At 50.3% G+C, this 24312-nt stretch overlaps 2 protein-coding genes across 6 annotated transcripts in view; one reads left to right on the top strand and one right to left on the bottom strand.

Moving 5' to 3' along the window:
- STIM1 (stromal interaction molecule 1) overlaps positions 1 to 2046 on the bottom strand; it is a 185286-nt gene extending 183240 nt beyond the window's left edge. For 3 of the 5 annotated variants that reach the window (XM_045484230.1, XM_045484226.1, XM_045484231.1), the window contains exon 1: positions 1251 to 2033. In XM_045484230.1, the coding sequence (XP_045340186.1) occupies positions 1251 to 1389 (139 nt within the window). In that variant the 5' untranslated portion in view covers positions 1390 to 2033. Of the gene's footprint in view, positions 1 to 1250 lie in introns of all 5 variants that reach the window. The other 2 variants (XM_045484229.1, XM_045484228.1) reach the window with 2 other exon arrangements.
- Positions 2047 to 12098: 10052 nt separating this feature from the next.
- RHOG (ras homolog family member G) lies at positions 12099 to 23669 on the top strand. Its single transcript, XM_045484225.1, has 2 exons — positions 12099 to 12228; positions 22427 to 23669. Exon 2 carries the CDS (start codon positions 22495 to 22497, stop codon positions 23068 to 23070), a length of 576 nt encoding a protein of 191 aa, XP_045340181.1. The 5' UTR covers positions 12099 to 12228; positions 22427 to 22494; the 3' UTR covers positions 23071 to 23669.
- Positions 23670 to 24312: the final 643 nt, after the last annotated feature.

Here is a 24312-nt window from a genome sequence, read left to right as displayed (position 1 = left end):
AAAAACCAAGCTTTGAGCTACATTTCAGGGGCCAAGGAGATAGCATATGGAGAAAGAGGTTTAATATGTGAGAAAGACCTATCTTCAAAATAACAGCCTAGGTGCTATGCTTGGACACAGGACAATCCTGACCTCAATTGGAACCCAGCCCTTCAGATATCTGGAATCACACTCACCCGAATCAAAGAAGTTAAAAAAGGGAGTTTTCCAACAAATAATCTATCACCAAAGCCATCATCTGGATCCATCCATGAAACTTCCCAGCCACCATGACCTATGTTTCCTTTTCCTCCTTGTATCAATGGGTATCCATTGAGCAGTCCCCTCATTTAAGCTTGCCTACCTTCATCAAGAACTCAGCTATAAACCCTCCCCACTCTGCACCCCACTACTTTGGATAGATCACAATAACAGAGTGCGAGAAATGGGGAAAGAAAACGGAATTCCTTCTAAGCCTTGTGTAAAACAAATGAATTTTACAAAAGTACTCTTTCCTTCTGCAACAGAACACCAAAGCTCCCGATATCTGACAAGTCTCCATGATTTGCATAAGGAAAAACAGATCAAACATGTTATAGAATCCCTACCCTGATCAGTCAGAAGAAACAGAATACATCAAGTGGTCCCAGAAATCATACCATACCTATGATAAGAAAAAGCCATTTAACTCCCTCGTGGTAAGTGGGATTCTAAGGAACTATGTGGATATTTCAAATGGGATAGCTAAAGACAGAAGATTACCTAAGGGAAGGGTGGGACTAAGTTTCCCACGCTTGTTGGAACAGAAAGACACACCTTAACACCAAGCTATAGGGCAAGAGGGCTGGCCCAGCCCTGACTTTCCCTGCCCAACCCAAGTGGCCTCAACCTCCCCTGTGCTGCCAAGTGCTGAAACTGGCCAAGAGCAATAGACTTATCATCTGCCCAAACCATTCTTCCTGACAAGTAGTCCTGAGAAAGGGTCCTGGCTTGATAAACCGAAAGGCCAAGGTGCCCCAAAGGCCAGCCTCTTCTGGTTACTGACAAAAGACATCCTGGGGAGGGAGGAGGAAAGTTGTTCACGAGAGACAGAAACATTAGCCGTGACTCTTGAACAGAAAGAACTCCTTGGGTTACTGAGAATAGACAGTGCCATGTGTGGGTCCTCCATCAACTTCATATGTAGAAACCTAAGGTTCCACCTGCCCATTCAGGCACCTCAGTTCTGAGTCAACGCCCCCAGCCCAGTACAGCCCGTGGCAAGGCCTTACCTGCTGCAGTGGACTCCTCAGAACTAGCCCCTGAGCCGGTTCCTGTACCCTTCTCGCTGTGGCTATGGCTGAGGCTCTGGCCGTGATGCAGGAGGAGCCCCCAGAGGAGCCACAGGGCAACACGGGCGCACACATCCATGACTCTAGGTCTCAGTCAACATGCGCCTGATGTGGACACCTCGGGATCCCAGAGGCAAAGCCGGGAGCCCAGAAGTATAGCCGACAGTCCTGGAACCCCAGGCAAGATGCCCTCGAGGCGCCGCAGCTGTCCAGCCACCCGCCGGCCTGCCTCCTCCGACAGCCAAAGGTCAAGTGCTCCAAGTTTGGGCGCGGGAGGAGGGCGGGTGCCTCCGGTCCAACAGTGGGTCCGCGGGAGCTGCGGCGGCCTGAGCGCCGGGTCTGCTCCGGCCGCTTCCGGAGAGTTTGGACAGGGTGGCTGCGGGGCCGCTGTCAGCTCCGCAGCGGGCTACACCTCTGCGGGAGGGGGGCGGACGGGCGGGATCTCCCGCGGACACCGGAGTGGGGGAGGGAGGGAAGGAAGGGGAAGAGGGGGGCACCTGGCCTCGCCCCGCCGAGTAGCCGCGAGCAGCACAGGCTGGGAGAGGGCGTGCAACTCGCAGGTCCCCGCGGGCGCGGGCGGCTCCGGGATCCCAGGCCTCCTAGGCCGAGGTCAGCGCCCCCGCCCAGTCCCGTGCCCAGGCGAGCGGCGGTGCCCAGGTTCAGCCGGCGGACGCGCACTCGCCAGGCCCGGGACAGCGGCTCCCCGGCAAGCTGGCGGGCGGCGCGGGGCGGGCCCGGGGCGGGCGGGGGCGTGCTCTCCTGCAGGCCCGCCCCGCGCCGCCCGGCCCCCAGCGAAGCCCGGCCCGCCCCAGCGCCGGGCTTATCCCGGAATAACCTGTTGGAAGCTTCTGCCGGGTGCCCCCAGCCCGCGGTTGGCTTCCCCAGACCCCGGCCCGCCCTAGTCTCTGCCAGGACACTCCTCCCGCACCAATGGTCCGGTCCCGACCTCCCCTTCCCTCACGGGAGTCTCTCCCGCTCTAACCGCCCGCGGTTGGGCTGGCGGGCCACGGACACGCAGTTGCTCAGGTAACCCAGGCCTGCGGCGACGGCGACAGTAACTACCCTGCCCGGGTCTCCGGGCTTCGGTGATGCTCCAGTCGCCTCAGCTCTAGAGCGGGGTTGGACAGAGGCCCCTGGCACAATGATCGCAGTCCCGGGCTGCCTAAAGCGACAACGGCCTGGCACGGTTGGGCCGGGGGCACGCTCCCAGCCCCCACCCCGGACCCGCTTTCAGGCTCCGCCCGCCCGCCGCACCGCGCAGCCAATCAGCTTTCTCCTCTCTGCAGTTTAGGAACCTGCGCGCTTAGTCACCCGTGCGCAGCGGCCCCTGGCGGACAAATCTGGGTGCTGCAGACAAGACTGGAGCTCCTGGGAGGCCCTGCCCCTTTGCAGAGGGTTGGGGAGTGAAGCAAGGACCCGCCCCGGGGCAGCCCATTAAGGACTGCGAGTGCTTTCAGAGGAAATAATGCCAGAAAACAAAATGAAACGTACAAAACGCTATACGTAAAATTGCCTTGCACATCCCTTACGTCTCAGCTAAAGGACCCATCTGCTTTCCTGACCCCTCTCCCCGCCTCATCCAAGCGAAGTCGGATCCCCTCCCTCAATTGTCACAGCCTATTTTCCTACCTGCTCCTCAAATCCCCTCCCCTTTGAGGTTTTTGTGGGTAGGGCCTGTGGCTGGTTCCTCTCTGCCTCTCACTCTCCCAGCTCCCTGTGTCGCTTGGAGGAGGTGTTAGCGACCTAGAATGAGTGCCCCAATCAAGAGAGAGCCGCGCCTGGGCCTCCTTCAACAGAGCCTGCATTTCCTGTTCTCTCTCGAGTACGCTGTCAGCAGATCTTTACTAAAACCTGCTCTGTGCCCTACCCTGTCCTTGGCACTGGAGTCAGGGGAAGGGATTAGGCCCAGGTCCTCCTCTGACTGACCGTGCTAAGCCAGCTACCTGTTCTGAGCGAGCCCTCAGAAGACCAGAACGTGGATTTGCCTAACAGCTGCCTGGCTTAAGGGTTAGGCTGTTGATACAAAAATACACGTCTAACGTCATCTACTACCACTCTCCCCCACTCTCTTCTTAAGCTCCAGTCCCACTGGCCTTCTTTAAAGTTCCTCAAACACATTGAACCTTCACCATCCAGCCTTTGTATCTGCTGTGGCTTCTCTGCCCTCCTACCTCTAGCTCCTCATATAGCTGTCCTCTCCTTCTTCCAGATACGGTTCAAGGTCTTCTCCTCAGAATCTCCCACTTCTGACCAGTGCCTCTAGTCCAGAACTGGAGCATACTAATGTCTGCCTCCCTCCACCCCATAAGGTTGAGTTTTCAGAGGTCAGGGAACTGTGCTTTATCCATTTCTGAGAAAGGAGGATCCAGTCCCTGGCTCTGCACATAATAAGTGCTCAGTAAAAGCTGGTGGACATGAGTTAATTCATTTAACCACCAAAATATTTCTTGAATAACAACTCTGTGCTGGGAAATTGGACAGAGCAGAAGATGAGCCCCTGACCTAGGTTCTGTTAGACATATGCTCTGAGTCTGGGGTCTAAAGCTCAAATGGCAGATAGATAATATAATTGAGGGAAGTAGGTGGGATATAGGGAGTGGTGGGGACTGTGGCACACTGGAGAGCAGGCAAGAAGGTGGACTTGTAATTGTTGGATCATTAAGAGAAGGTTAAAAACTGGACTTTTATATGACATATCCCTTTTTTTTAGTTCTAGCAATTAATTTAAGTAAAAAACCCTGTACAGACCAGACAAAACACATTTGTAGCATAAATTAATCACACAGATTGCTAGTTTATCATTTCTGCCTAAGCCAACCTGCCTGTTCACTCATTTGTCTAAGAGAACACACTAGAGAAAAAGAAAGTAAAGCATGCTTAACTTCCTTTAAACTCGACTGCATTATTTCTCTTAACTACCACACGATTTCTTTGGCAGTACGGGTGCAAAGCCCATTTAATACAAAAAGCCTAGGTCTTGAAGGCAGGAAGTGAGGGTCTATTACCAATTCACATCAAGAACGTGAACCTCTCAGAGCATGCTGCATTTCCTATGAGGCTAAAATGGTGCCTGGTAACTAAAAGTAGAATTAACATACAATCCAGCAATTCAACTTCTGAATATATACTCAAAAAATTGAAAGCAGGGTTTCAAAGAGATATTTGAAACTTTTTTTTTAATGTTTATTCATTTTGAGAGAGAGAGAGAGAAAGAGAGTGGGCATGAGCACATGATGGGGAAGGGCAGAGAGGGAGGGAGAGAGGGAGAATCCCAAGCAGACTCAATGCTGTCAGCGCAGAGCCCTAATGCGGGGCTCAATCTCACAACCGGGAGATCATGATTCCAGCTGAAATCAAAAGTAGGATGCTTAACTATCTGAGCCACACAGGTGTACCTCAAAGACATATTTGCACACCTATGTTCATAGCAGCACTATTCACAATTGCCAAAATGTAGAAGCAATCTGAGTGTCCATGGACAGATAAATGAATAAACAAAATGTGGTATATACATACAGTGGAATATCATTCAGCCTTAAAAAGGAAGGAAATTCTACATGCTACAACATGGATGAACCTTCAGGACATTATGCTAAGTAAAATAAGCTGGTCACAGAAGACAAATACTATACGATTCAACTTCTTTGAGGTACCTAGAGTGAAATTCAGAGGGTCAGAAAGTAGGATGGTGGTTGCCAGGAGAGGATAGGCAATTTTTAATGAATACAGTTTCAGTTTTTCAAGATGAAAAGTGTTCTGGAGACTGGCTGCCAAACAATATGAATGTACCTTACATGACTGAACCATACAGTTAGAAATGGTGAAGAAGCTGGGGCACCTGGGTGGCTCAGTCGGTTGAGCATCCAACTCTTGATTTTGGTTCTGGTCATGATCTCATAGTTTGTGGGTTCAAGCCCCACATCAGGCTTCATGCTGACAGTGCAGAGCCTGCTTGGGATTCTCTCTCTCCCTCTCTCTCTTTCCTTCCCCCCCCCCCCCAAATAAATAAATAAACAAACTTTTTTTAATGGTAAAGAAGGTAAACTTTATGTTATGTGTAATTTACCACAATTAAAAATAAAAATAGATGGTACCTGGGAACCAAAGCCCTGGCCTGGATAACAGGAGAAACATTTTGGTTTTCTCTCTTTCTGCCTGCAACATCATGATGTAACATCAGAAAAGCCAGTTCCCTCTGGATCTCAGTCTCCCCAACTATAGGATGGATAAGTACCAGATTATTAATCCAGTTTGGCTTTGATATTCTACAAAACAGGAAAATCCTGAGACTTCATGGATCTTCCTGGATCTGAAGCTGTGACTCTCACCTCAATAGCCCCTATGTTGGGTCCTCATGTCAGTGTAGCTTCTGCAAGAACCCTTCATCACATTATGAGTCTCAGGAGGAACCAAAGAGCTTATTTTTTCCCACCTCTCTTTTTCTTTTCTTTCTTTCTTTCTTTCTTTCTTTCTTTCTTTCTTTTTTTTTTTAATGTTTCTTTATTTATCTGGAGAGAGAGGGCACATGAGCAGGGAGGGGCAGAGAGGGAGAGAGACAGAGAATTCCAAGCAGGCTCCACACTATCAGTGCAGAGCTGGATGCAGGGCCTGAGCCCACAAACCACAAGATCATGACCTAAGCTGAAGTCAAGAATCAGACGCTTAATCACCTGAGAACCCAGGTGCCCCTCTCTCTTTTTTAAACCTATATACCAAGCCTTTACCATACACCGGGTGTATCTCCCTTGAATTCCTCTTAGGGCCTTGCTCCTGATTTTCTGCAGATGTTGGTTAAATCAAATTGGATTAACAATTGTCATGCCTCTATGTCACTATTTGCAAGAGTTTTCACATCTACTATCTCATCCTTCCTTCAAAAGAGCTCTGCTAGATAAGACAGAGGCTATACTCATTATAGATTAAGAAAATGAGGCTGAGGCCACCACATCAAGCTCTCTCCCTTAGGATTTTCTCTCTATTCTTCAAGTCTTAGCTCCAGTGAAAGAAAAGCACCCATGCTTTAACCAATGATGACAGCATAGCGTGAACCAAAAGTTATTAGTCCAAAAAAATTTTTTTTAAAAATACCCAGCTCAAAAGTCACCCCTTCATTCCTTTGGCACCTTGTCTGACTTGCCCTGTGTCTCCAGTCTTCTGCTATATCTTAGAGTACTTATATAACTGGATTATGATTCTCTCATTAGTATCTGTCTTCCCCATTAGCTTCTGAGTTCATCAAGGACTGAATTTCATTCATCTTCATATTCTCCCAGGAACATGAAGTACATAGCTGGTACTCAATAAAAATGCATAAATGAATGATGTGTGTTCTCTATGAACCGGCTGTCTTGTCCCTGGCTGTCATTCCTCTATACCACAGAGTTTCTGGTTACCAATAGCTTTCATTTTGAAAGTGATAGTATCTCCAGTAGAAGTGTAACAGAGTCCTAAAGCTGCTCACAAAAGTTTAGAATCCCTGAGTTTGGGCTGTGTTATTAGTGGCGCTCCCTGGTGTCCAAAAATGGCAAGTACAGCTATTACTGCGAAGCTGTACAGGGTCTGGCTGGGTTAGGAAGAGAGAGATCTTGGCTTCTAACAATTCTTCCTATGCTAGTTTCACAAAGAAAATCACCTCCTCTCCCAAAACCAAGTCTAGAATATTACTACCAATGTTCATTAATTGACTTAACATATACTGAACACCTGTTCATAACAACCCAGTTCCTATCCTCGAAGAGTTTGGTTTTGGGGGGAATTTGTATATGAATAGTAATATTCACTTATTGAGCACTTATTGATAATGTCTTGAGAGGAAATGGTACAGGGGCAAGTGAGGGAGCACAGAGGAGGAACAAGTAACTGCCTAAAGCAATCAGTGAGGCTGTGCAGAGGCACACAGATGGAGTGAGGGGGAGGGGTTCTGCAATTAGATTGCCTAGATTCACATCCAGGCACTGCTGTGTGACTCTGCACCAACTGAATCGCTCCTGGAACTCACCAGAGCTGAAGAAGGAGGAATTCCCAGAGGGGATTATGCCAAATGACCTGTACCACCCAGTTTGGTGGTACAAAGATGCAAAGGTGTTCTGGAGGCAAACAAGGCAACTAACTATTATTCTGCCTGCCTGGGAGGAGAGACCCTCCACTAGATCAGGCAAGCCCCTAGTCCTTCCTTCCCCCATCTAGTTAGTTCCTCAGAGGGATTCAGGAACAATGGATCAGAGGACGCAACTCTAGAACTTTGTTTCATTTGTCACTTCCCCTATTTGTTCTTTTTTGCTATCTCCTGTTTTGCTCATCATCTTCCCATGTCACGAAATGAAACATCGGGCTTGTCTTTGGTGGTAGCAATAAAGGGGCGTAATGAAAGAGAGACTCCTTAAAAGGCAGGCTGAGAGAGGGAACACCAGGGGACCAAGAGGAGCCCCACCAAGCCTGAGTCCCCTAAGCCACATCAGAGAAAGGACAACTCAGAATTAGGGTTAATCTGAAGATGCTGCAACTGGGGCTGAACAGAAGACCTGTGTGTGCCATGCGTGAGCTATCGGGGCTGGAGCTCATGCAGACTAAGCTGGGAAGACCTGTTCGGAAGACACCAGGGCAGAGGTGAGATCATTTCAGGGCTTTTTTTCTTCCTCCTTTCTGTCTCTGCCCTGCTTTTTTAGGGGAGCCAAGTCATGGGCATATAGAAAATGTTTGTCGTACTCTGGGCAATCTGCTCAACACTCAACTTGCATTATCTCATAATCCCACAAAGCACATAGTATTGTCATTCCCATTTTAAAATGAAACTAAATGGCTCTGTTCTATGCTCTTACAGCACTCTGTACTTTTGTATACTTACCTGTTTAAGATCTATCTCCCTTGCTAGTTACATCAGGATAGGGACTTATCTGTGTTTTCACCTCTGTGTCATTGCCATGTGACATTATACCTAGCCTAGAGAAAGTTTTCAATAAAATGTGTTCAAAGAATGAATGAGAGAGTTCATATGACTTGTCAAAGGTCTCAACGTAAGTGATACAACCAGGAATTGAATCCTGGACTGTCTGGCTCCAGAAGCTATCTGTGATCTCTCTGTTCTACCTCTACCAAATACTCTCATATATCATCTCACTTTTTTTTTTTAATGTTTATTTTTGAGAGAGAGAGAGAGCATGCATGAGAGCAGGGGAGGGCAGGGAGGGAGAGGCAGAGAGAGTGGGGGACAGAGGATCTAAATTTTTTTTTAGTGTTTATTTTTCTTTCAGAGAGACAGAGTGTGAGCAGGAGAGAGGCAGAGAGAGAGGGAGACACAGAATCCAAAGCAGGCTCCAGACTCTGAGCTGTCAGCACAGAGCCAGACGTGAGGCTTGAACTCACAAACCAGGAGATCATGACCTGAACTTAACTGACTGAGCCATCCAGGGCCCCCCCTTGGCATCACTTCTAAATGTCCCAGTGGGTGTCCTTGTTTCTTAGATGCTTATAAGCACAAACATACACCACCTACCAAGAACTCACCTATTCATGGAAAGCAAGTAAGAGACTAGGAAGAAAAAACAGCCCTTTGGGGCTTGTGCCCTCTTCCTACACTCTTCAGCTAAGCATCTTCCTTTTCTAAGAAGCCTTTGCAGACAGTCCCACCCCAGTACCTGTCTCTCACTCCTCTGGCCTTATCCTATATCTGTGCCATAAATGTGGTTCTAAGTCACCTGACCTCTGATGGTTTTACACATTTATTATGGCAACTTAATTCCACAGATGTATACTGACAGCAAATGGGTGCTCAGGCCTGCCTGTGCCAGGCCCAGTGGGTGAACACAAAGATGAATCAGATACAACCTCAAAGGATTTACATCCAGTGGGGGAGACACACATTAGGCACAGATACAATTAACTAGAGCACAAAGCAAGATGACCTAAATGGTACTAAAGAGTGATGAGCAATATGCTGCATGCATAAACCTTGATTACTTATTATTCTGAAGAGTATATCATAGAAAGTCAGAACTTAAAGGGTATCATCTAATTTAATCCCTTGTTTTCCAGTGGAGGAGTCTGAGACCCAGAGAAGGGTAGGCCTAGCATAAAGTCTCACTAGCAGGTCTGGCTGAGCCAAGACTAGACTTCAGGTCTTCTGAAGCCCAGCAGCCCAGGGCTCTTCCTCTTCTGGTAGCTTCATATGCAGCAGTCCCATGTCCCACCAGACCATGAAATCCTCCAGGCCAAGTCAGGTTCTCCCACCAAAGTAAGCTGAACCAGGGCCAGGCATGCCCAAGACCTAAGGCTCTGGAAATGCAGTCTGACTTTTGGCCTACTGCATGTAATGTGCACCCTACTTTTACTACTATGCTTCTAAAACTGATTTTCAAATATTTTTTGCAGGAAACTTTTAAAAAATAAGCTCTTTATCCAGAACACTAGTATATAAATCAGATAAAAGCAAATTAACTCTGGTTTGAAAGGAAGGGAGGCCAGAGCCCTACCATTTTCCTGCCTTCAAGTCCTGGGAAGGGAACTCTAGGAACACAACTCAAACACCTTTGTCCTGGGACACATTTTTTAATAGCTTTATAGAAGCTGCTTTAGTTATGTAGTCCTCCACTAAATCCTGTTTTTTATGAAAACTCACAATCCTTTCTTCATTTATCAAACACCAAGCACCAACTGTGTGCTCCCAGTAGGATATCAAGGGGAATCAGATTTCCTTTTTGTTTTTCCTGCTCTCCTCTTCTCCACAGAGAGGACTTTGTCCCAAGTGCTATGGAGAGGGAGGAGAGAGACTCAGCCTACACTTAGGAAGATCAGGACAAGCTTTGCCAGAAGGCTCATGGAAATTGAATTCATCTATTCAGTCATCTACCAGTCTGAATCTGACAGAGGCTCCACTTTGTTGCCCTACACCATACCGGCTAGCTGTATGTACTATAGAGCACTTGAAATGTGTCTAGCCAAGATTCAGTCTAAGTGTAAAACACATACCATATTTCAAAGCCTTAGTATAAAAAAATACTATAAAATACCCTATTCATTTTTATAGTCAATAGTTTTTATATTAGTTACATGTTGAATGATAATATTTTGGCTATATTGGGCTAAGTAAAACCTATCATTAAAATTGATTTTACCTGTTTGTTTTTACTTTTTGAAAAATGTAATCACTAGAAAATTTTAAGTTACATATGTGTCCTACATTATTTCCACTAGACAGCACTGAGAAAGACTATTGAGTGCATGGCAGAAGTGGGGTGGGTGTATGTGTGTTTGTGTGTGTGCACGTGTTTTGTCAGAGGAAGGATAATGGCAGCCAGGGAGGGAGTAGTCCATTAAGGCCAAATTGTGAAAGTCTGAGTGGATTTCACCTGGAAGTCAATACAGGAAAGAAGGCAGGCAGAGGGAACAGAATGGGCAAAGACCTAAAGATGTGGGTAGGCGTGTTGTGTTTAGGAAACTAATTCTTATAGCATGATTTTTTTATTTTATTATTTTTTTTTTTTAAAGAGAGAGCTAGCAGTCGAGAGGGGCAGCGGGGAAAGAGATTGACAAAGAGAGAGAATCTCAAGCAGATTCCAGGTTCAGCACAGAGCAGGAGGCGGGGCTCGATCCCATGACCCAGGGATCATGACCTGAGTCAGACGCTCAACCGCCAGAGCCACCCAGGCGCTCCCAGCGTGATTTTTTTTTAAAGGCATTTGTTGAATGTTTACTTTGAGTCAGGGATTGACAGCAGATCTTGTACATCCACTTTCATGTTATCTCTCCACAAGCACAGAATGAAGGAGAGGTTATACTATTTTACCAAAGATAGAACTGGGGCTCAGAAAGGTTAAGCTATTTATTCTCGGAGTTATTCTTCCCCTTTATCTGGAAAACCTCTTGGAGACAGGGAGCCTGTTTTAAATGCCTCTCAGTTTTCCTCCACAGTACACGGCAAGGAGTTCTGCACGTGGTAGGCGCTCAGAAACAGTGTTGAACGAAGGATATCCATTCCGAGTCCGAGCAAGACCTGGGTGCAGAAGCACCAGAGGGCGCCCACGAGCCTGCCCACCCACCGGTCCCCAGGGCGCCTGCAGGATCTCGGGCCTGGGTGCGGCCCTGCCGCCCTCAGCAGTTGAGCGCCGCGACTAGAAGAGCGGGCTAGGGGAGCCCGGAGTCCTGCATCCGCCCCGCCCCCTCCCCAGACCCGGGGCGCACGAAGCAGCCGGTTGCGGAACGACGACACGACATCCTGTTTTTGGGGCCCGCGGCTCCTCAGGCGCCTCTGCTGATCTTGTCTTTCCCCGGGTGCTGACGCCAGCTCCCCTTCCCCCAGTCTGTGCACCCTCCCCAGGGGTCTGGGGCCTTCCCACAGCTGAATCACCACCACTCCGCACTCCCCCAGGGCTCGGGGCAGGGGTGGGGACTGCCCCAGCCGGACCCATTCTGGCCAACCCCCAGCCTCGGCCAGCGATCGATCCTGGGCTTGACTGAAGGCACGCAGCCTAGGGGTGCCTGTTCTTAACATCTTCCCGCGGGGGGGGGGGGGGGCGACATACGGGGAGGGGGGCAAAAGCCTAGCGCCTAGGCTAGGGCCTCTACTGGGGTGGGGGTGGCAAGGAGGAGACTGGGAGGACTGACCTTAGGAGGACTGACCTTAGGAGGCCTGACTTAGGGGCCTCCGAGGCAGAGGGCTGGGGTCTGGCGGGGGTGGGGGTGGTGGGGGCAGGACCCTGCCGCGAGCAGGGCAGGCGGTGGGGGTGGGGGTGAGACCAGAGCTGGGGGCCCAGGACGCCGCACTTCCTGGTCGGGCCCCGCCCCGCCCGGGCCCGCCCCCGCGCCCCGCCCCGGCCGGCCGGCCCGCCCCCCCCACTTCCTCCAACCTCCCGCTCTCACTTCCTTCTCGAGCCCCGAGCCGCTGCCGCCGCCCCCAGCTCCCCCGCGGCGGGGAGGGCACCAGGTGAGGCCCGGCGCGGTCCGGCGGGCTAGGGGTCCGGGAGAGGGGAGCTCGGCCGGCGGGGACTGCGTGTGGACGCGGGCCCGGGAAGTTTGCTTGCGGGAGGCCGCGGGCGGGAGCTTCTCGGCTCTCTGCAAGTTGGGCGGGCGCGGCCGGCCGGGCGGGGCGGGGAGCCGGCCACTGCAAGCCGGCGGCGGCTCTGAGAGGGTGGCTTTCTGTACCGAGGGAGGCTGCCCCGGTTCCCGGGAGCCGCGAGGGACCAGTGAGGTGGGAGGGTCTCCCGCTCTGAGAGAAAAGTCTCTGAAGTGGAAGAGCTGGGACATGGGACTCGGGGGTGGGGTGACCTCAGAAGTTTGGGGAGGGGGGTTCCGAAGTGTGTGAGGGAGCGGGCCTTCTGGGCTGGAGAAGGCGCTCCCTCTGCTCCGGCAGTTGTGACACTTGGGAGGTTGGAGGGGGGCGGTGTCTGTGGCCTGTGAAGCCTTAGACTGCAGAGAAAGAGCTCCCTCTCTGGAATATCTGTGCCAATCCGGACCCACACTCACGGGCTGCAGTTCAAGGTCCTGTGCGCTCAGAGGAGGGCGGGGGAGCTCCGCCAGCCCCCCCATGTCTGTATGTCTGTTTTTCTGACGCCCATCTTCTCCATCCATGGAATCAAGCAACAAGTATTTAGTAAGCAAACATCCTCTGTGCCTAGCTGACCTGGGACTGGCCTTGCTCTTTTGGGGGTAAACTGAGGAAGGAGAGGGCCTGGTTTTGTCCGGTGCCTAGAGGTGCTGATAGCCCCTAACAAGATGGCATCACTGAAAGTAGGACTGAGAGCTAGAGAGGAGCTTTGAGGAGCTAGAGAGACTAGAGCTTCTGGGAGGCAGCACGGGCTCTGGACTTGGGAAATTATTGGGAGCATCTCCCACTACCCCCCACCCCATCGCTAGTCCCTAAACTGTATACATTCTCATTTCTCTCCCTCTGTTCCTACTTCAGACCCTATCCACAAACCCTCCATCGTCCTCTTCTTGCATCCTTTTCAGTCTTTTCACCTAAACACACAGTCATGCCTATGTCCTGTCCTATCACCTTCTCTGCCTCTGTGTCCATCTCTGTTCCCTGCAGATTTCCTCCTTCCTTCCTTGCCCAACTTCTGGCTCCCAAACACATACCCACCCTCTTGCTTCTTCCACCATCCCTCACTCCTCTCATTCTCTCTATCCCCTTCCCTTTCAGTCACTTATCTCCAGCTTTGGGGTCTAGATCTTTGGTTGAGTTTGAAAGCCTTTTCAAATCTCCCTACCTCAGAGAGACAGTGATAGAGCCAATTAAAGGGCTGGTAACCCTTTCTATATGTGTGTTTGCATGGGATTGTCAGTGTGTCTATATCTTTATCTCTTGGAGACAAAATAACTGCCCTCAGCCTTGAAATGGCTCAGAGTAGGGGAAGCCAGCAGAATGAAGGGAACCTGCAGTGGGTGAGGTTGTGGTTAGGCAGGAAGAAGCAGTCGGTAGCAGTCAGGGTAGAGTGACACAGGAATAAGACTGGTAAGAGAGGCCATGGGAAATCAAAATCACCCAGACTCTTTGTTGCTTAACCAAGAGGCCAGGTCTGGAGGCTGGGGGATAGCCCAAAGGTCCCTGACTCCAATGCTTACTGGTGGCAACACCACCTGTTAGGGAGAATGGGACCAGGTCAGCTAGGTGTGATGGAAGGAAAGGGAGAGGGCAAAGGTAGGATTCTGGAGGAAAGACTATGGCTGGTCTAACTTCAGTCTTAACTGTTTTAGTTCCAATTCAGGAAAAGAAGAGGGTTGTAAGGCAAAGGTGTCTGCCCCCTCTTCCCTACTGCCTTCAGGGGCCTTCCCAGGCTGGGAATCCACGTGCCTTGGGCTACAGCAAGGTGTTGGTGACCAGAAGGCCCTCTGCTGACCCCTCTGACTTCAGGCATCCTTAATATGCCCCCTCTCACCTAGGAGCCTACTCCCCCTCTTTCAAGAATTTCTCCCGAGTCTAACTTCAGCTCAGTCTGGGTTTATAAGCTCTTGTCCCCATTCTAAAGCTCCTTCCTCAAGTCTTTGGGAAGCATACTGATAGATCCTACCTCTCTACCTCCTTAAGTCTACTGTATTCATTTTTCTCCATTAGAAAAAAAAGAGAAGTAGAGGGGAACTTTTTTGGGATTCCCAAGCACAGCTAGATTTAAGGGCTAATCTGGTTCCTCATTCTGTTCTCTTCCCTTTGCACAGTTGTCCCTCTCCCATGAATCATCCCTTCTTCCACCCACCTATATCTCCTGTTATTTCTGGGAGGTATAGGGTATTCCACTCCAGGAGGAAATCCCAGGGACCTGCAAAAAATTCCAGTTCAGAGAAGGATGTTCATACAAGGTCCCTTTTCAGCCTCATGGCTCATTAAAAAACCATTCAGGAGTTCTGACTCCCCACCTGCTTAAACCAGTACTTATTTTAGGAAGAAATGGCTAATGTGAGATTGTCACAGATCCTGGTTGGAAATCTAGGATATGGAGAGTTGTTTCTGGCCAGCTTGTTTGGGCAGATGAGGTGGCTGATGGGAGCTCTTAGGAGGTCTTAAACAGCAAGATAGGAGAAGCTGTAGCTATAGTGAGACAGATATTACAATGAGGGTAGCTGGGCAACTAGGAAGAAGGTGGGGCCCTGGCCCAGAGTGAAGACCTCTCTCTCCATGCACAGTGTAAACCCATTAGTGGTGAGGCTTGTAGGGGTATGTGAGGAGGGAAACCAAAGACAAAGCCTGGGCCACCTCCCCAGAACAGATTGGTTTTCCTGTCTAGGGTCTAGCTTCCTCTTTTGTCCTCATGTCATGGGCGGAGGGCATCTCCCCAGGAGCTAGAGCCTAGAGTTGTTGCTCCTCAGTTGGGGCAGGGTAGGATGGCTGTCTATACAGTAATGTCAATGCTGAATCATAGCCTAGTATGATCTAGGCATGAGAGTCAAGGGAATGTGGAAGCAAAAAGGGCTCAGGCATCAACCAGATCCCTTTGGCCCATTTCTGGAAGGAATAAACCATTGTAGCGTCATCCTGAATGAGACCAGAGACATGGGCCTATTCCCAGCCAGAGTAACAGACCTAACCTTCTCCTTTGTGGAAGTGACATCAGACTGGAGGTTAGGAGACCCAGGTCCTTGTCCTGAATTTGCTCCCAACTCTGTATAACCCAGGTCAACTTGGTCTCTTGTAGCTCAGCTCCAGCATTAAGGAGTTGCCTGTCAGTACCTCCAATGAGCATAGAGAATACTGAGAGCTCTAACTCTTCTTCCCCCAAGAAGCTCCTCATAGCAGTGCCCCTAACCCTGGGCCCTCCTGTCTCATGCCAGCCTTGATCAGAGGCCTGAGTAGTCTCTATCTGTTCAGGGACAGGACCTGCGGCTTCTTCCCCCCAAAGCACAAGGATTCTTACAGGTTGAGAGAAGAGAAGTAGGCAGAGCGTTGGGGATTTTGCTAGGGGGCAGCAATACGGGGGAGTACCCTGTGCCCTGCTCCAGCTCTGCCCCACTGACAGTGGAAAATAGATGCCGGAGTTTCCTCCCTGATGTGTTTTTCCCTTGTGGAAACCCCCTCAGACCTGGGGCGGGGCCCAAGGGATAGGGCGCCCTGGGTCTCTCTGGGTATTTTCAGAGGGGGGGGCAGGATTGGGAGGATGACATTTCTGTAAAGCATGGCATTTCTGTATAGCATCGTGTGAAATGAGCAAAGGCAAAGGAAGTGCCACTTCACAGGCCTTTCGTGGGGCCCCCAGGACTGCTGAGCTGCTGTTAGGTGGGGAGGAGGAAGAGAGGAGGAAGCAAGTGTTGGAGCCTTCCTCTGTGCTGCCTGGTGGGGGAGGGTCAGTCTCCTTAGCTCCCCCAGCCAGAGCTGCCCTGGTCCTAGGGTTCACCCTTTGAGGAGCACCCCAAGTGCTGGGATGGTGAGAGAAGGAAGGGAACTGGGACTTAGTGAAAGGGTCCCAGCCCCCAACAGCCTTCCCAGCTACAACCATCTCGGATCTCATTTCCTCCTCCTTCTAGTCCCTAGTAGGTAGAGTCAGCTCTCTTTGCCTCTTACCCTACTGCTGCCATGCAGGCTCCTCTGCAGGGCTGAAGGGTGTAGAATAGCAAGAAGCAGAGAGTTCTTCGGCCTACATTCTTTTTTTTTTTTTTTTTTAAGGCTGGGAACTAGGCTCTCTTGGGTTCTGTCCCTGCTGATGGGGAGAAGGGGAAGAACGAGGGAGACTCAGCCCTTGGCCTCATCCCAGCCCCACACTGACCTCATGTCTCCCCCCAGCTTCCTCCTCCCAGCCCAGCTGCACCCAGCTGCAGCCCCTTTGAGCCTTTTCATATCACCTCTCCACCTCTCCTGCAAAGCAAAGATTTGCAGAGCTTCTAAAGCCATCTCCAACATCAACCCTGATCCTCACCTCATCCTTGACCAAGGGTCTTCCAATATTACCAGTCCTTATCCTTATCAGGATCACTTTTCCTACCCATCTTCCTCATCACCTCTGGGCCAGCTATGCCTGTATCCTGCCTCCCCACCCCTCCCCCACCCCCCACCCCCACCACCTTCCCACCTGAGGATAGGGCAATCTAGCCTGTGTGTTCATTACTCTAAATTGTACTCCATAGAGGAAGGACGACGTTGGTTACCCTTGTCTTGTGTCTCCGGGGCATGGAGGCTCTTCCTTGTTCCCAGAGTCAGAGTCTGGATTGATGGGGGAGGAGATGTGTATCAGTCTGCAGCTTTTGCTCAGCCCTCTGCTGGGCTTCTGGAAGTAAGCAGGACAGACTTTCCTCCTCATGAGGCATCCAGTTGAGTGCAATGTAGAGTAGAGACAGTGCTGGGGAAGGTAGGACAGGAGAGGGGGTTGCTTTGATGTCCTCGAGAAGCTGGGGAACAGAACTGGGCCCTGAAGGACTGGGAGACTCTGAGGCAGGGAAGCAGAATTCCAAGAAGAGGAACTCCTCTGTGCAAAGACATTAGGGATGGATTGAGTTCATTCAGTTATTTACTAATAGCCACTGTGTGCTGTGCTCAGCCCAGGGAGACAGATCAGCTAGGACCTTGCCCTCTAGACCCTCTCAGTCCAGTGATGAGAGATAAGATTCAGTTCAGCCTCCATGTGATACAAGATAGAAGGTACCTGTGAGAAAAATAAGGACCAGACCTGGGATGGGATAAGTCATTTGGGATTTGGGTGATTTGCAAAAACTTTCCTGGAGGAAGTGGCAAGAGTACTTGGCTCTGGAGGATGGATGTGGGAGGTGGGGGTAGGGAGGGGTTGATGGATGGAAATAGGGGAGAAATGCTGGATTCCCACAGGGACAGCCAATATTGTTGCTTGCTGTATTTTGAAGAAGAGTATGTAGAGGCTGCTTGTAGAGGGTCAGGGTGATGTGACCAGAGCTCAGGGAAGAGAATGCCCACAGACGGATTTTAGTTAGAATGAATTTCAAGGAGGGCTGTAGAAGGGGATCCCCAGGTCAGGGAGGCAGGTTAGAAGGCTACAGTAAGTTCCCATTGCCTCCACACTCCCCCATCTGTTACAGCCCATTCCTTCCCTCCCCCACTCCTAGTTGGGACACTTCCCCTACTATAACGGCCACAGATCTGGCAATCAATCTGCTGCTTCCTTTCCCTCCCCCATTCTGGGCCTGCCTGGGCCACACCCCAAGACCAGGTCCCATTGGGTGAAAGCTGGGCTCCAGGGACCACATTAGCCTCCTATGAGTTGTGCTCCCATGGACCGCTCCTTGTGGGAGCCAGATCAAGCTGGTAGTGTGAGGAGAGACTTTTGCTTATCTAAGTCAAAGCTTTTGGCTGTGGGGTTATTGTCCAATTCTGGGCTTCTATGGCATCTATCCACATTTCAGTAATGGGGCAGAAGCAAACCAATCAGAAGGCAGTGGCTGCACACTCCTGTGTGCCCAGCCCTATACTTAGCTTTTCTGTGAGGGCAGTGGAGAGAAGCTCAAGCTTCAGTATTGGGGGGCACTCACAAGCTAGGAAACTTACATATGACTATCAGAGGAGAATCATACCGAGCCAAAGCCATAGCATGGCTACTAAAAGGGGTAGCCATGCTATGGACTCATGGGACTGTGAGACTGAGGCTAGGCCTTGAGTCAGGAAGATGGGAGAGGGGTAAAGGGACAACAGCATATGGAAGAGCAAGAGGAAAAGTCCAGAGGCAAGAATGAACCTGGATCCTTTACAAAGGACAGTGGAAATCCCTCTGGAGCAGAGAGCTGGGAACTCACATTTACAAAGCACAAATATTGCACTTAATCCTTATAACAACCTGATAGGTTTGGTGCTATTAGCTCATAAGGGGAAGAACTAGGATTTAAACCCAGGTCTGTCTGACTCCAAAACCTCTACCAGATTATGAGGAACTCTGAACACCAAGGTGAGGGACCAGGCATGATCTGAATTAATTTCGGGATATAAAGCCAGAATAATATTATATATATTTGCAAACCTTAATTTATTACTTACTAAACAAAAATCCTTAAAAAAAAAAAAAAAAAAAAGTCATCTAGTAAATAAATCACAGATGATCCCTGACCCCAGGCAGACCAGGCCTCTCTCATGATTGGCCTCTGTAGCACTGACTGATGCTTCTTATATGCCACAGGTTAGACCCTGCCTTCTAGTATGTTCCCTCCTTAAATGATCTGTGGGAACTTATTTGACCCAGCTCAGGCCATAGGATTTCAGAGAAAAGAGTTGTCCTGGGAGAGAGGATAAGGGTCTGAGCTACACCTGAGCAGGGAGAATTGGGATGATGCCATCACTGGATGCCTGCATACATGGTGCTTCCTGCCTCTTGGGATAAAAGGCATTGCTTTTGTTACCTCTTGTGCACATAGCACTTCCCAGTTTACAAAGCACATTCATTCCCATGCTCAGGGATCCTCACAGCTGCCCTTTGAAGGCAGGGAGAGCAAGTATTATCACTCCTGTTGTACAGATAAAGAAACAGAGGCTCCAGGGAGGGAAGTGACTTACTTGCTTAAGGTCTCTAAGACAGCTGGTAAGGGGTAACTTGGAGGCTATGTGACACATTTGAAGAAAACATGGGACTTTGGATGACAAAACTGGGGTTTGTGTCCTGGCTTCCATGCTAACTAGCTGTGTGATGTTGGGTTCCTTTAAGTGCCCTGAGTTTGTTTCCTAATCTGTAAATTAGGAATATTACCAGTAGGTTGTTATAAGGATCAAATAATATAACATCATGTACCTATAAAAGGTTGTACCACATGAAGGCTTTTGATCAAGGGGCAGAGTCAGCAGGTGAATCCAAGAGGTGAAATTCAGGTATCCAGTGCTCTTGTTTCTGTACCACACTGCTTCTGCTTTGCCCTGTTTCTGGACACTACCTCACTCAAGATCCTTTTCCGGTGTCAGTCCCTGTTCCCTTGCCAGCCCGGAAGCTACTCTGTCCCTCCCAGCTTCTTTGAGGGCTGATTTACTGATTGCCGGTTGATAACCCCTCCCTAGAGAGCTGCCCGGAGCCAGCTATACTTCCAGTCTCTTGGGCCTTGTGACTGCCGGCCAGAGTTCCCTCCTTGCCTTCCTGCCTGGGCCAACCCAGTGTTGGGCTTGTAGGGGAAGAGTTCCCAATCACACTACCACACCCACTCCTCTGCTCTGTGTGGGACTGAAGATTTACAAGCCCAAGAGGCCTGATCTCAAAATGCCAGGATCTCCCAGATAATCCTGTGGACACAAGTGATGGCCCTTTCCCCCCACCCAAAAAAAAAACTGGTTGTTTCTTTCCCCAGGGAAGGCATCACAGAATTCTGAGAATGAATGTGCCCTAACTTGCCCCAGTTGCCCAGGCGTTATGCATTTGCTGACTCAGTCCTCCCACCCCCACCCTGTGCTCCTGGGGGCCTTTCATATGCCCATCATCCTATCCCCTGCTCCCAGGGTTTTTGATGTCTCATTTCATCTACCTAGTACCCTTGTCACAGGCATTTTTCTCCCCATTTCATGGATTGGGAAGCTGAGGCCCAGAGAAGCTAAGTGCCTCATGCTGGGTTGCAGTGAGTCAGCAGCAGAGCAGAGCTGGGACTAGGATTTCTGTTAGGTCTCTTGACTCCCAGTCTGAGGTTCTCTCCACTGCCTTAGGGGACCCTTATTTCCTTCCCAGAGCCATTCCCTGAGGTTCTCTATCCTCTCACCTGAGGTTGAACGCATGTTTATTCATTCAAATAAGATGGAAATATTTTTAATCCCCAGAGGGGCAACCTCAGGGAGTGAAACCATTTCCCTCCAAGCTGGGACCAAGTCCTGGGTCCTGTGCAGCTCCCATATGACCAGAATTCCTTTTCTGCTTCCCAGGGAGGGATTCCTTCCCCTCCCTCCCCCCCCCCCCCATTTGATTTTTCAGGCTTCTGAACCAATGGTTGAGAGGTCAACCTGAGGGGTAAGGGGTTCTCAGACCAGGGTATAGTATGTGTGAAGTGAAATGGGGAAAATGGGCTCATGGTGATGGTGCTTGGGTAGAACAAGGGATACTTAGAGACTGGGTGGGTCTAAAACAGGGCTGTCCCTTCCAGGGAGCACAGACCTGGTTGTGGGAGAGAGTCAGGGAAAGGAAGTCACATACTGGCCAGAAAAAAAGTCCCCCATGGCCAAGAGGAAGTAGCCAATGAGAGGAGGAATCTTACCATAGCAGTATAAATAATCACAGGGCTTCCGGAAGCTCTGCTCTGTCCCAGAATTCAGAAGTTCCTCTCCCCAAGGCCCTGTGAACTACAGGGGAGACCAGGGTATTGGCTGGAGCTGGGACTTCTCTCATACTTACCCCACTAATAAGTACAGCAGCCTGTTTATTTGGCACTTCCTATGTGCCACACCTCATGCCAAACACTTCACATTAGCTCATTTCATACTCTTGGCAATTCTAACACAATAGGCAAGATTGTTCCCATTTTACAGATGAGAAAATTGAGACTCAGGAAACTTAAATATGTTGCCCAAGATCAAACATGACTGGTTGGTGGAACTGAGATTAGAATCCCTGGCCAATCTGACTCCAGCATATATTCTCAGTGATAGTGCTTTAATGTCACTATGTTTTCTACCCGAGTTTAAAAGCTTCTGAAATTTTTCAGAGGCACATGCCATGATCTCAGGAAAAGGACAGAGGAAATAAATGTTTTCCTCTTCCGTCCATTCCTCTTGTCTGGGCTTGGAGGATCTACCTCACCCCACCAAGAGCCTTGAGAGAAGATGCTAATGTCTGGGAGCCACAGCCTCTGCCTCATTCATCATCATTACACACCCAGATTCCAGACCAAATCCCAGCCCTGGCACAATCTCCAGTATTCTCCTGCACTGAGTTGCCAGATAGGGTTTGTTGTGCTTACAAGAATTATGGGGTCAGCTCTCCCTCCTTTTCCTCACCTCTCAGGCACCCTGGATTGAGATAGGGAGGGCAGCCGTCTAGAAAAGTGTGCTCCTTACTCAGCAGGTTTCTCATTGTGCCTTTTGGTTTGCACACAGTAGCCAAGGTGTCAGGCTTAATAGTTAAAACATAGTGCACTGGGAAGAATAGACCCTGAGTTGATAGAGACTCCACACTGCATCTCAGAGTGACCTGGGACAGCTGCTCTGTGCTAGAACCCCTCTCTAGTCTACTCAGTGGGAGGGGTCCCTGTCTGGTAGAGGATCTGGTAGATCCCTACACTTGTATACTGTCTTTTTGTGTTTATACTGCCTGGAGGAAAAGGAAAAAAGTAGCTAATGCTTAGTATGACCAAGGCACTGTTCTAAATGCCTTACATGTATTAATTTACATAATCCTTACAACAACCCAATGAGGTAGGTATTACTTTATCCTCATTTTACAGATAAGAAAACTGAAGCATAGAGAGGTTAAGTAATTTGTCCAGGGTCACACATGTACAAATAGCAGAACCAAGACTTGACCTTATTCAGTTTGGTACCAGAACTTAGGTGCTTCACATAATACATAATGCCATCTTCCTTACACCCGAGTATCTTTGCTTGGTCTTAGGGCCTCTGTCTCACTGTGTATCTGCCTCTCTAACATCTGTCTTGATGGGATTGCAGGATGGTGTCAGGTTAAGAGAACAGGAACTGGTTTCCTTCTGTGTGTCCCCATTCTTCTTCCCAATGGGTAGAGGCCTCCATAACCATGAGTGTCCCTTTGATCTGTCCATAGGTCACTGCATCCAGAGGGGCCCAGAAGGGGAAGGAGGCATTGCCTCCACTGTAGCAGCTGCACCCACGATGCAGAGCATCAAGTGTGTGGTGGTGGGCGATGGGGCTGTGGGCAAGACGTGCCTGCTCATCTGCTACACGACTAATGCCTTCCCCAAGGAATACATCCCCACAGTGTTCGACAATTACAGTGCCCAGAGTGCGGTTGACGGGCGCACAGTGAACCTGAACCTGTGGGACACAGCGGGCCAGGAGGAGTATGACCGACTCCGCACACTCTCCTACCCTCAGACCAATGTCTTTGTCATCTGTTTCTCCATTGCCAGTCCGCCCTCCTACGAGAATGTGCGGCACAAGTGGCATCCGGAAGTGTGCCACCACTGCCCCGACGTGCCCATCCTCCTGGTGGGCACCAAGAAGGACCTGAGAGCCCAGCCTGACACCCTACGGCGCCTTAAGGAGCAGGGCCAGGCGCCCATCACACCGCAGCAGGGCCAGGCCTTGGCCAAGCAGATCCATGCTGTGCGCTACCTCGAGTGCTCAGCCCTGCAGCAGGACGGCGTCAAGGAAGTGTTTGCTGAGGCTGTCCGGGCTGTGCTCAACCCCACGCCCATCAAGCGTGGGCGGTCCTGCGTCCTCTTGTGACCCTGGCACTCAGCTTGGAGGCTGCCCCTGCCCCCCCACCAGTTGTGCCTTGGCGCCTTGTCTGCCCCCAGCTGTGCCTTAAGGACTAATTCTGGCACCCCTTGCCAGGGGGCTCCCTGAATGCCCTTTTCTCTGAATGCCTATTTCTCCTTAAGGAGGCCCACGGAGAAAGGGGCTTTGGGCCCTGCCCCACTCTGCTTGGGAACACCAGGTATTCCTGAGAGCTCACCCAGGCCAAGGTTGGACCCCCTCCCCAAGAAGCCAACCCAGTGCCCCTCCCCCATTTTCCCTACTGACCAGTTGATCCAGCTTTCCACACAGATGTTGCTGCCTATTATGGTGCCTTCTCTCAGGTTAGGAGCTCTCAGCTGTCCCTAACCTTTCCCTGGCTGCTCTTCGAATTGCTCCCCCCCTCAAGATGCTCTCTCCCTTTCCCAAAGAAGGAGCCATAGAATCCTGAGAAGATGAATGTGCCCTAACCTACCCCCATGTGCCCAGGCCTTATGCATCTGCTGACTGACTCAGTCCCCCTCCCTCCCCGGGCTCCTGGGGGCCTTTTCTACCCCCATCAGCATCAATAAAACCTCCTGTCTCCAGTGGCCCTGGCTCCTCCCTGTGTGCTGGGCATTGGGGGTTGGGCAGGGGATGGGCATGGGCTAGGGCTCCCCAGAGACTGGGAGCCTTTTGTTTCCTGTAAAAGGGGACAGGAGACAATAGGCTTCATTGTGGTTCCCCCCAGCCCCCAATTTCCCTAACAAAGCTCTGGGCTCCCTTGGAGGGGCCAGTCTTGCTCTGGGGCCCAGCCACAGATTGTATAGTGGACTGAGATGCAAAGCATTAAGAAAAACTTTGTGATCTGAGGCTCAGAAAGGGAAAAGTTGAGAACCATCAGCCTGCAGGCAGGTGCTCACAGTCCTGCACTTGAGAGCTGTTGCCTTACACCCGAAGGTGGCAGGTCTCACCGACAGAGCTGGGGCTAGAACTAAGGCCTGTGCCTCAACCCAAGACTCTCCCAGTTATCCCAGCTACCAAGCCTGGAGTCATTACAGGAATAGCTCAGTCACTCCTCCTCACCAGAATTGTGGCTTAGACCAGTCTTAAGACACTCCAGATCTAAGGTGGGAAGAGGGGGGGTAGGGGGATACCACTTGGAATCATACCCTGTCATGGACTTTTTCCCTCCATCCTGGAGCCTGTCCCTCACCTCAGTTCCAATTAAAGAAAGACGAGTCCAAGCCCCAA

Source organism: Leopardus geoffroyi, chromosome D1 (genome assembly GCF_018350155.1).
Source record: "Leopardus geoffroyi isolate Oge1 chromosome D1, O.geoffroyi_Oge1_pat1.0, whole genome shotgun sequence".
NCBI lineage: Eukaryota > Metazoa > Chordata > Mammalia > Carnivora > Felidae > Leopardus > Leopardus geoffroyi.
This window is presented reverse-complemented; position numbering and strand designations above follow the sequence as displayed.

What these genes read in the sequence shown, in the direction of transcription:
- RHOG (XM_045484225.1), top strand. Translation starts at nt 22,495, where the DNA reads ATGCAGAGCATCAAGTGTGTGGTGGTGGGCGATGGGGCTGTGGGCAAG.